We start from the raw sequence: 12369 nt of genomic DNA on the forward strand, positions 1-12369 counted from the left end.
AGATGGATTATATATGAACGGAAGTAAGGAAAGAGAAGATTCTTCCTGAGGAGTGTTGTAGAAGTCAAAATCATTACTGTTATTAGTTGTGATCAGCGTCTGGGACTCTTACTGTCTAATGCCTTTTGACTTCACCTCGTTGGCGAGATTGAAATAGTTTTTGCGTTACTCATAAGAAATATGTGACAGATCATCCAAAAATTGACGGCTAATCCCACAATTTCATGCACGACAAAACGAGGAAGCGAATAAGAAAGGAGGGAATCTGATTTGGTATCGTCTTCATAGTAAAACTTTGTGGCCTAATTTCTTAATCGCCTATTTCAAATAACTGTACAATTATTCCTCGTCCTAAAAGAGATTGAAACAGCCACTAAAAAGACAAATATATTTTTGAGGGAACATTTTTTGTTGGCCGGTATGATGTCATTTAATCGCACATAATAATCAGTTTCTTAATGACAAATAAATTAAAATGTAAGGAAATCTCTGCCCCTCCTCACATTCACCGAATACTTGTTTCAATGGATTCCACTCAACTATTTTTGTTTTCACACGTGGAAAATGATGAGATAACAGGGGAAGTAAACAAAAGTCAAAGTAATGAAGAGCCATCGATGACCAGGATTCAAATTTAATGACGGCTACAGTTTACAGGTGAGAAGAGAACAGGTAAACTTTAATGGAACATCACAACCATTAGCCACCTTTAATATTGACGTTAAGGAAGAGTTTGGAGTAAAAGAAGGGAATTTTCATTGGATTTGGAAGCTTCTGATTTGATCGAGAAGGCCGACCGAAGTAAATAATTGACTGATTTAACATCAAGTAGTTAAACCAATGATTTCGGCTCCGAATCACAGTTAGTTTTTCCGTCAGGACTGTAGAACATTTAAAGCTATAGAGGCCATACAATTCAGTTTTAAGGAGAAACACAAATCTGTTTCTTCAGTTGTAATGGTAAAAAATGCACACTGTAATTCTATTTCAATACATCTTTTAAGCTATTATTTATTTTAAGAATCAAACTCAACACTATTTAGATGTCTAATATACATGTACACCCTTTAACATGTTACATTATTTTATATAATGATGTTGTTGAGTTCTGATCATGATTTTATTGCAAAGTACTACAATAGTCTTATTTCGATACCATTAAACTCGTTCCTTTTATAATGTATTTTATGAGGAGTCTAGGGATAGTGATTTCATATGTGAGTTATTTTCTCTTATATATAATGATGATGTGGTTTGGGATGATATTTCTTTTATGGTTTTAATCAATTTAAGGAATATTAATGATGATTACCGTGTGATAAATTAGATGATGATAGCACGGATTATGATTATATTTCATTAGTTTCTCATGTAGGATATTACTGATAATTCAGGACATCTTGCTACATTAAATGATTATATTATGAATCTTGGTAGAGTTATCGCATTATCGCTTATATGATAGTAGTGATACATCTTTATATATTAGTTCATTACTAGAATGCTTTAGGATAGATTATGTATGTCTATGACTTTTCTTATGTCATTCTTTGATCCTTACTCATACTTTTCACTTGATGTTCATATTGTTGATTTTTATTACAGTTGCACAAGAATTAAGGTTATTATTTGAGACAAACATAGGGTTACATATTAGATTCAATGCCACAAGTGTAGAATTAAACCTAGATACATAATAGACTGTTTTCCTATCTGTCAAATCTTTTTAGTGTGATGAATCACAATGTATGTACTCCTATTTTCCTTATCAAACATAAAGCTAAACATCTACTCCTTACCAATTTTATATTATTTCAATATATATTTAATTGATTATCTTAACTCAAATCATTTATTTAGATTTTTGAATTAGATATCATTTATTATTTATTGATTAATCTAATCCCTCGATATATTATGCATGTGTGTTTTATCTACATACAATAATACTCATAAAATTTAGGAAGCATAGAGTTGATAACTATGACACTCATACTTTCTTACACTTCTTTCTGAATCATTTTGACCTATTTCCCTTTGTGCAATAGTCTAGTGTTTACATGACATGGTTCTAAGAAAAGTTGGACTTTCATCCTAAACTTAGCTAAACTTCTTCATTAATCTACACGTCATGCCTAATCCTCTTCTTCTTATTCCCAAATAAAAATAATAGAAGTGACCATGAACCTAATTTAAAACTGTTAGTGCAAACCTATTGGATGCAGAATTTCACCTCCTTCGCCACCCTCTCACATCACCTACTGAATGTGTATTGAGAGGAATGAAGGCCCCTAGTGGTTTAAATCATATGTCCAGTTAAAGGGACTCGAATGGGAAATGTAGGTAGATGATATTCTTCCAGACAATGTGACAAAGACAACAAGTGGATAATTTCAAGGTTTTGTTTGAGGTCAAGCAATTTTTGTTACAAGTTGTTATGTATTTTTTTAAGTTGTAATGGTTTCATTTGTAAATGTTTGGTCAAGGTTAGGGTGATATTAGATCCATTTTTGTATAGCTGGAATCTCTTTTAGATTTTACAAGACTTAGATTTAATAGGAATGGCTTAAATCACACACACTAAGCTTAAACTTGTATGCTTAAAAGTGATAAATACTCAGAATTTGACTGAAGTTTTCTAGGCTTAATATGTTGCTTAAAGTATGTTGTCACACTAAGAATACACTTCTAGACTTAAAAGTGTTAAAACACTCAAAATTGACTAACATCTTCTAGACTTAATATGTTGCTTAGTGTGTGTGGTTTAAGACTGACCAATTTAATACACTTGTTAATCTTTTTCAAATTAATCTAATAGAAACTGATCCTGATCCATCTAACAATTTAACCAAAAAAAATTTAAAATATTCAAACGTGAATCCACTCTAATATTATATAATAAAAGACAAAGACCTAAAGGAAATCACATAAGATGATATTATATTGTTATTGAAAAGTGACTGCAATTAGACGTCTGCTTGCAGGAGACAAGTGTCATGGTGATATCATAAGCAGTCAGCATTTGGATAAAATGGGGAGCTTCCTTGGAAACCTCTAAGTATCAAATTAAGAATAAGATTTGTTTGGGTTTTCCTTTATCTTGTGATACCAAATCAGAATAAAAAATTGCAGTCCTTCGATGTGTACGCAAGTATGGACAAATTATGTGGAAAATTTGAGCTAGAAATATATTTCATTTAACTTATGCAAACATTTCTTCAGGCCTTGTAAGCAATGCCTTGAACGACGGCAATGGCAGAGGTGTAATCCACTTGAATAACTCTCTTATTTTCTCAGACCAATTCAAATGTCATAATCGTCATAATCAGCATCACTTCTGATGAAGGGGGGTGGACCGTCCTCTATTTTATTGCTCACGTTATTGTAGACTGAATTAACTAACTATACAATGGACTAAATCGAATTTGAATCGGACTTCGTAAAAGTGTTTTCTTCAAATATTCCTTGTATTAATTAAAGGGAAAAAATGAATGTTACAATATTAAATTCATTTGTATGAATTTCCAGGCCCATGTGATTTTATTGATAATTTTTCCAGTTAGGTGATTGATCTTATTTCTAAATATTAAAACTTGCTCTTTCGATGAAGTGTTATAAAGGAAGTGAAAATATTTTATTTTTTTAATAAATTTTATATGTAAAGTTAATTTAGATATAAAATAATTCATTTTGTGAAGAGTGAAGGAAAGAGTTTAATGTGCTTAGAAATATATTAAGGGAAATGGATACCAATGTGAAAAAATATGAGTATGTAATTTATGTCATTAGAGTTTTACCCCCAATTTAGAAATATTATAAGACTAAGTGAATATGCATGCTAAAGTACATAATAAAAAGTACTAAAAGGAAATAAAATCATGAAACCCCAAAAAGGATAATATTGAGGAAGGTAAAAACAACTAGTATGATGATGTTCCTAGACTGGGAACCTACACAATCAATGCATTAGAGAACAAAAACTTACATGAGAAGGATAGTTAGAAATATACATAAAACCTACACAAAGAAAGGATTAGAAAAATGAAAGTTATAAAACAAGAATTTGGCAAATAAGATTAGTCTAAACGTATATAAAATAGACATGAAAGATAAGAAACCACTAAAAAACATAAGACAATCACACAAGAAGTGATATCAATGAAGAGAGAAGCATAATATTGGTGTCTCTATTGTTAGAAAAATACAATGTAGATTTCAAGAACTAGCATGGTCTATCTATTGGTAAGAACCACACAATAATTTCATTGATTTACATGTACTTCAAATTGGGTTGTAGGGTGATCATGGGAGATATCAAAAGGTAGATCATATGAAGTGCATGGGCTAGCAAGGGTTGTGACTAGGTTACTCAAATGCTACAAAAGTAGACCATGTGAAGTACATAGGATAACAAGCTATGTTGCTAGATGATTCATAACCTACTAAGGTAAGTCATGTGAAGGGCACACAAACTAACAATTGCTCGGTGTCTCACATGCTACCAAAAAGTAAGTGTTATGAAGCCTATGCACTAGAAATGTTATTTATAAGTAGCTCATAAAATATAAAGGTACGACATATGAAGGCCATATGTGCTAGCAAGCTATTTTTCTTGGTAGATCATATGCTACAAATATTGTAGGGAATACACCAATTATGTCGATGTGTGCAAATGGATACCCCCCATTAAAATAATTGCATTAATGAAGAATATGTAATTGATTTTAAGATAAAACAGGGAAAGAAGGATTTTTTCAATGGGAGGAATAAATTAGGATGGGAAAAGCATGAAATACATAAATTTAGGCTCATGGAATGCAATCATGTTGAATACAGTTGTTACATGAAAATGAGCACCATCACATGAAGCACACAAAAATATATACAAACTTCAAGTCAATGTGCATATATAAGAATAATAATAATTATGAGAATTGAAAGGAATCATCATCATCCTCCAAACTTGTAGAACTGTGGATACCGCGAAAGAATGCCACATGAAAAATAAATTAGAATTTTGGGTCAACATGGAAGAGACCTAAATGTCCCATGCTTTGAATCATCCTCAAAAGTCACTCACCTCAAAACAACATATTAACACAAAAAAAATTAAGAATTTTTAATTGGAAATCAATTTTGGTCAAAACATCTTGTCTAGTTGGAGTCAAACTAGATAAATTAGATTTGGTCCACTACTTTTCTTACTAGAATTACTCATTAAATACATAAGTAGCATGACTTTGGGGCCAATTTACTAAAACATTCAAAAAATTTGATATCCTTAGACATCCTTTTCATGTAGATAATATTTAAAAAAAATATAAAAAATATCCCTTTATAGATCTACTAAATTTTTTAAATAATTAATATTTTTTTTCTTTTTCTTTTTGATCGGTAACAGGTATTACAATTTCAGCTACTCTGCAACATTCCACTAACTTAAGACAATATGAGGTCTTGGCCCTACAATATAGTCACTTTTTGACTGGAGCTATGAACCAGTGGGGTCTCATGCAACATATCGGTCCTTCATAACCATAATACTCCTTATATCTCCCTTCTCCTTATCTCTCCACAATACTCCTTATATCTCCCGCTCCTTATCTCTCCATATCTCCTTATCTCTCCACAAGACTCCTTATGCCTCCCTCCTTATTTCTCCAAACACCTTATATCTCCCTCTCCTTATCTCTCCATAACCAACTCCTTATCGCTCCACAGCCAGCTCCTTATCGCTCCACCTCAACTCCTTATCGCTCTGCATCAATGACCTCCTAATCACACCGTTGGCCTACAGCTGGGCTAAGTCGTGGCACCTGACAACAATGCCCATGAGCTCGTGCGGGGAGTACAATCTGTCACCCATCGTTTGCCACCAACGCGAAGGCCTGCAAGAGACTCGAACCATTGACCTCCCCATTTCGGGGCTTGTGACTTTACCATCACGCTGTGAGGTGAACCCAATTAATATTTTAATTATTATTTATGATTGTTTAATTTTAAATACTAAGAACATTAGTGGCATAATTACGATGTAATAGATAGGTGATTCCATGTCAATATGATATATTTTTTTATCTATTTTGAATAAATAATAAAGACAAAAGGTAATGTTTCACTTAAAAAATTGTGTTTTCATAAAACACAAATTTTAAAATTTAATTTAAAAAATATATTTATTGAAATGAGAAAATAATAATTTGTGCATTACAGTTTCAAGTTATAAATAAAAAAATATTGGCAGAAAATAACAAATTTACTATATAGAGTGTGGCATCCCAACACTTTACCAACAATTAAATCGTAGTGTTATATTTAAAAATAAAAAATGTATATGTCACTTACTATAATGATTCAAGTTAAAAAATTTCATCAATGCTTGTCATCTTTTTTATAAAAATGTGCCATAGGTTTGAACTTTCATCTAGATAGAACTAAGATACACATTTAGAAAATAAAACAATCTAGCATGGCATTCTTCATGTATCTAGATACCCACAAGGAGAACAAATAGACAATAAATACATGCATAAAAGAGTAAGAAAAAAATAATTAAATAATTTTTTATCTAAAACAAAAATTTGTGAAATGAGGATGGCATGCTGATGGTCCTCAATCAAGAGATTTTTAGTTTTACAAATCCTATATCAAATATTGGTGCTAGGTTATGGGCACACCATAGGGGTGTCATTAATAGAAGGATATATAAGAGGTTCTAGAAGAGAAGTTAAAATACCATTAGACTCCAAGACATTTTTGGAAGTAAATAATATCAATAATGTTGTGAAGATCAAAGTTGATTACAAAATATTCAAGATTACCTCAAACATACACTCCATAAATAGAATGGGAGAATTAAAGCATATATATGAAATTAGCAATTATGACTCATTTCTAACCTTAATTCTAGGAGTAAGAACATAAATAGGCTAGGCTAGAGGAATCGCTTCCACATATGGGAGAAGAGATGAATAAGGGATTAGTTATGGTGAGAATGGATTTTGCTTAGCATGGTCGAAGGCTGCATAAGGTAATTTTAAGGGATTGTGCTTAGGTGAAAGGAAATGAATTTTTCTGTTTATGGTAGCAAGGTGAAGCTTAAGGAATGCATGGTGGTGGGTGCATGCAAATGGCACATTAAATTATTTTTCATTATAATATGATTTATAAAGTCAATGAATACTAATGTAATTGGATTTGGTGCTAAAAAAGTAGTGGCAAGTATAATTTCTAGGTAAGTTATTTATTGTAGGTCATTAAACTAACATCTTTATTTGACTTGATATAACAAAATATTGTGAGATTTCATTGATTTGGAGAACATCTTTATTTGACTTGATATAACAAAATATTGTGAAATTTCATTGATTTGGAGAATTTTTTCAAGAGATAAATGGTTAAAATTTGAAAGTAGAACAATATAACAATGTCTATGAATTATACTCCGGCTTCTGGGTCTTTATAAACATCATTAAAAGGTAATTTAAAAAGGGATTAGTTTGCTTTGCTCGTAGGAGGGAGTTTTGACGGCGCTCATTGAGCATATTTGGAAAACCTGCCAGGGGTGCCCATCAAGCTGATGAATCTACTCACTCCTCGCAAGAATCGGGAAATGTTATCCGCCAACCTCCAAAATCACCAGCGGTCGCAGTTTGAAGGGAAAGGACCTTTCTCGGATCGAGGAGGGAGCTAATACCTCGAAATTTTTTGGCGGTCGGGGGAAACATGTTGTTTGGGTTACATCCAATTTTGATTTACATCTATACCGAATTGGGTTCCCAAATTTTTTGTTTGTAAAGGTATACAACTCTTCTACTGCAAACATTACAGAATTTTGTTTGTTTTCTGGCTGCAAACGAGAATGAGCATAACTGCATCTTCCCTTCCGTGTCGACTCACAAGGATTGTGTATAGTCAGTAGTTATGGTTACAATCCTGTATAGACATTTTGTTTCATCTACATATGTACATGGATACTTGCTCGGGAATGAATGTATCTCTTTTGTTAACAATTAGAAGCAGGATATTGCTCTGATTGTAGTAGGCTAGTTTGGATACCTGCAGGGTATCTTTTCGTATTTTTGGTAACTGCTTCTCAAATACTTTGTATCTTAGCGAGGAATAAGGGTTTTCTTTCTGGTTTATTTCTCTCAGGAGCTTTGGAATCAGGTTTTTAATAATAATAAAATTATAATGGTGTGTCACTTTTACCCAAAAAAAAAACAAAAAAAACAATGTCTATGAAAAAGAAATTTGGAAACATATTTACAAAAGATTTTTTAAATGTAAATTTATATGATTTGTTATTAATGAGTCTCTAGTCTTGTATCAAAAGAAAATTTGACAATTTTAAAATATGATTAAAAGATATATTCTTTCATCATGTATTTATATATCTATTAAACATATATTTCTATATTCTCTATTATAAATTTACTTTTCATACATTTTACATAACTTCTTTATATAAATCTAATTTGAATGGAATCTACATTAATTTCTAATATATTTTTAATAAACTCAAAATCGCACATACTACTTTAATTAAGATACTTCATCCAATTCATTGTTCTTCAAATGGCTCCATTTCATCCTTTACAATTTATCTTTCTCGATTTAGACCTTTCTGCATGCGATTTGATAAACATGTGACTCTGTAGTCGTATCTAACCTTTCCAAATTCCCAGAACAATGCAAAAAAATCAATCTTAGTATTTGCCTTCGAATTAAGGTTGAAGACATCTTTGATTAATTCCTTATTCATAATAATTAAAAAGGACAGAATCTGAGAGTTTATAATCGCCCATCTTAAATGTCATACACATTCATTAAGATAAAACTATAACAATCATCTAATTGAAAAAATCTAGATGATGAAAAGACACGTGAGTTCGTATTTTAATACATTTTTATTATCAACTGTCTACAAACATACCTGATCTGAAAGAAATGGGCGATCTTCCAAAACAAGGCAAATATATTCAAACAAACGGATTCAATTCTTTTTCTCTTAGAAATGGGGTGCTGGAAGGAGGCCCGTTTGTTGTTCACAATAAGGCAAGAAAACGATGTAATTATACACAATATTCCTACTGTTCTGAATAGAGCTTCAAATGTGCATGGAGTCAATCATTAATAGTGAATGGATAGAGATTGAAAGTGAATAAAAAAATCTAAGTTTGAGCAATATGGGAATGCCATACACTGGCTTTCTCGAATCCATTTCTACCCAAATGATAATCTTGAATCGTTTGCACTATCTCTTGTCTGGTGTTCATGACGAAGGGTCCATGTTGTACCACTGGCTCATTTAGGGGTTGCCCTGCAATTACTACGAATCTGCAGGGTTTGCTATCAACATTGTTATTCCACACACTCACCCCATCACCACTACTCAATACAAGTGTATGATGAGCACCCACTGGTGGTGAATTGGGAGCACCAAAGCTAGCCTCACCTTCCAACACATACACAAATGCATTCCAACTCTCTGGAATTGGCTGGTGAAGCACAGCTTGTGCCTCCATTTTGAAATCCAAATACATAGTAGGAGTCCTTGTATAGACAGGAGACTCGATGCCCAAAGCTTCTCCTGCTATAACAGTCGCCTTCACGCCATCTTTCTCAACTTTGGGTATGTCTTTCGCTTGAAGTTCTTGATACTTAGGCTCAATCCTAACCACTATAAAACCAATACAGTTATAAACATGAAAGTTTTCTCTTGTAAAGAAAGAATTTTGAGCTGAGAAGGCACTCACATCTTGTCTTTAGAAGAAAGATTTACCCACAACTGCAAACCATGTTGCACTCCTGGTCCAGCTGGCATTTCAGTATGGACTATACCCCTGCCTGCAGTCATCCACTATACAATACATTGCAATAAAAACCATCAATACATGACAATCACAGAAAAGAGTGAAGTACTGTAACTATGCTGGGTAGTCAAGAGATTCAAAACCTGCAGATCGCCAGCCTTGATGGTGCCCTTATGTCCTACAAAGTCCTCATGTGTGAAGGCTCCCTGTATTTCAAAAAAACAAAGAACATCGAATTTCCGTAATCTATAATATTGAGAACAATTAAGTTTTCGAATTCGATTGTATCAAATTTATATTTAGACTCCATAATCCATCATCGAATGAAGAAATAAAGATTTTAATTGTTAATTATCAATTAGTCTCAAATCCTCCCAGAAGCCTCTGCCTCATGTGTTTCCACCTCAATTGTATTTTACAGTGAAAACACATGTATACATCAATGGTGAACCAGTGCAGCTGTGGTGCTCTGAAAAGGGGAAAAGTAAGGCACAAAAGATGGTACCTCCAGCATGTATGTCACAGTCTCGAAACCTGCCCAAAACATATTATCAAATCATTAGTGTGAACAGGGCAAAGAAAACAGGCTTAAAGGTGTCAAGATTCAAACACATAAGTATACCTCTGTGCGGATGATCTGGAAAGCCAGCAGGAGCACTGACTGCAACACACATACACATTCGATTTGTTAGATGAAATACAATCACACTAGTTAACAATGGTTTTGGGTAGGGACCAACCAACCTGAGAATTCATCCAGTAACAGAAAGGGATCCAAAAACTTCAACTCTGGTCTGTCCACAAAAAAAAAATGATCAGATAAACGAAAGAATGAATGAATGATTATAATCGTGTTTACTAGATCAAGCAGTTTAGAAAACTGAGAACACTAAACCTAAATTATCCTCAAAGGATATAAAAAGTAGTAAATGAAGAAGTGGGTACCTGCCAATACTGCGCCTGACGATGGCTCCATCTCCTTCATATTGTTGTCTGGCCAAAACCTTCTTCGCCACAACGCGTGGTGTCACAAACGGAGTCATGCCACTCATTCTTCAAAAATTCCAAACTTTTCTTTACAAATAATGAAATATCTTGTATTTGTCGCACTTGAATGAGGTTTGAAGGAGAGGTCCGGCCAATTTATAAGGATCACAACGTATGAGTATGCATGGTGCTGACGGTCTAGTGATGTCCTGGTGACGTCATGAGATGTGATGACGTCAAATGTAGGTCATTATGCTCCGGAGATGGGTCAAGAAAACCATGCTATCCACGTAAACAACCACATTTCGGTTCAAATTAGATGTGCGGTGTCTTTGTATAAAATATGAGGATAAATCTGGGAAGAGAAGATTTGTAGCAGCGCCTTCTTGAAATGTTCCAAAGTATTCCCTATTCTGTACCGCCTTTTGACCTGACTTCCATGGGTGAGTTGAATAACGTTTGCGTTACTCACTAAAAGTATGCTACCAAAAATCGACGGTAATCCACATTTTCATGAACAGTTTGTTCAAAGCATGGCGAGAAAGGAGGGAATTTCGTTAGGTATCCCCTTCATTGTAAAAAGCTTGTCCAGCTATCACCATTAACTTCCACACTTATTCCTCGCCCTAAAAGAGATTGAAAACAGCCACTAAAGGACAAGTATATGTTTTGGTTTCAAAATACTATAGATCTAGCATACATATATATAATAATTAGATTTAAACATTATGTAATTTGTAATTTGTGGAAGTAAAATAAAATTAGATAAGTATATCTTTAAAAAGTATTGATCTATTAGTGAAGTTGAATGATTTTAAATGAACTTATTAAAAGTCAAGGATTTTGGGTGAATATGGTAGAATGAATATCTCTTAGTAATTGACTCTCAATCAAAAAGGTTTTAGCCTAAGGTTTATGCTTTGGTATCAAGCAACTAAAATAATAATATGAGTTTGATATAAGAACCCCTTCAATATTTTTTTATTTTTTTTATAAAAATAGTTTAAAATCATTCAATTTAATATATAGTTTAATTGAGTTGGATTGTAAATTGTTGATTTATAATTTAAAATAATGTGATGATATTAGATTATATTTTGATAGATAATAAATTTGTTAACACGTTTGTGATATACTAACTCAAAAAATGTTGTTTAGGAAACACTTTTCTTTTGAGAGGAGATATATCTTCCCAATATTTCTTTGACTTTCTTTAGGCTATCAAGTCAACTTCACTAGAATTAGCTAGGAATAAACATGCAAGGGGCATGTTGGTTTTCAATTGATAGAATCAAAAGAAATAACTATCCTTTGAACTAGTTTCAACAATATAGTGCTTGTTTACCTTAGCTAACTTGTGTCCATGCTAGCAACATAAAAGATGCACAAAATAAAAACCAATCTAAACACTAAGTTACACCTATTATATTTGAGGAGAAATAAAGAACAAAATATATAGGGAGAGAAAAAGAGAAATTATACAAAAGAAGAGAGAGAGAGAGAGAGAGAGAGAGAGAGAGAGAGAGAGAGAGAGAGAGAGAGAGAGAGAGAGAGAGAGAGAGAGATC

At 32.8% G+C, this 12369-nt stretch overlaps 1 protein-coding gene across 1 annotated transcript; it reads right to left on the reverse strand.

The window, feature by feature from the left end:
- Nucleotides 1–8929: 8929 nt before the first annotated feature.
- LOC131074928 (pirin-like protein) lies at nucleotides 8930–10910 on the reverse strand. The gene is made up of 7 exons (XM_058011666.2): nucleotides 10761–10910; nucleotides 10560–10609; nucleotides 10438–10476; nucleotides 10321–10349; nucleotides 9959–10021; nucleotides 9759–9862; nucleotides 8930–9675 (listed from the first exon to the last, which is right to left on the reverse strand). Exons 1-7 carry the CDS (start codon nucleotides 10865–10867, stop codon nucleotides 9174–9176), a joined length of 894 nt encoding a protein of 297 aa, XP_057867649.2. The 5' UTR covers nucleotides 10868–10910; the 3' UTR covers nucleotides 8930–9173.
- Nucleotides 10911–12369: the final 1459 nt, after the last annotated feature.

Source organism: Cryptomeria japonica, chromosome 5 (genome assembly GCF_030272615.1).
Source record: "Cryptomeria japonica chromosome 5, Sugi_1.0, whole genome shotgun sequence".
Taxonomy (NCBI): Eukaryota; Viridiplantae; Streptophyta; class Pinopsida; order Cupressales; family Cupressaceae; genus Cryptomeria; species Cryptomeria japonica.

Coding starts and splice junctions, on each gene's coding strand:
- LOC131074928 (XM_058011666.2), bottom strand. CDS start 10,867: ATGAGTGGCATGACTCCGTTTGTGACACCACGCGTTGTGGCGAAGAAG. Junction 10,610..10,760: donor GTCAGGCGCAGTATTGGCAG/GTACCCACTTCT, acceptor TTTTGTGGACAG/ACCAGAGTTGAAGTTTTTGG. Junction 10,022..10,320: donor CTGTGACATACATGCTGGAG/GTACCATCTTTT, acceptor TTTGAAATACAG/GGAGCCTTCACACATGAGGA.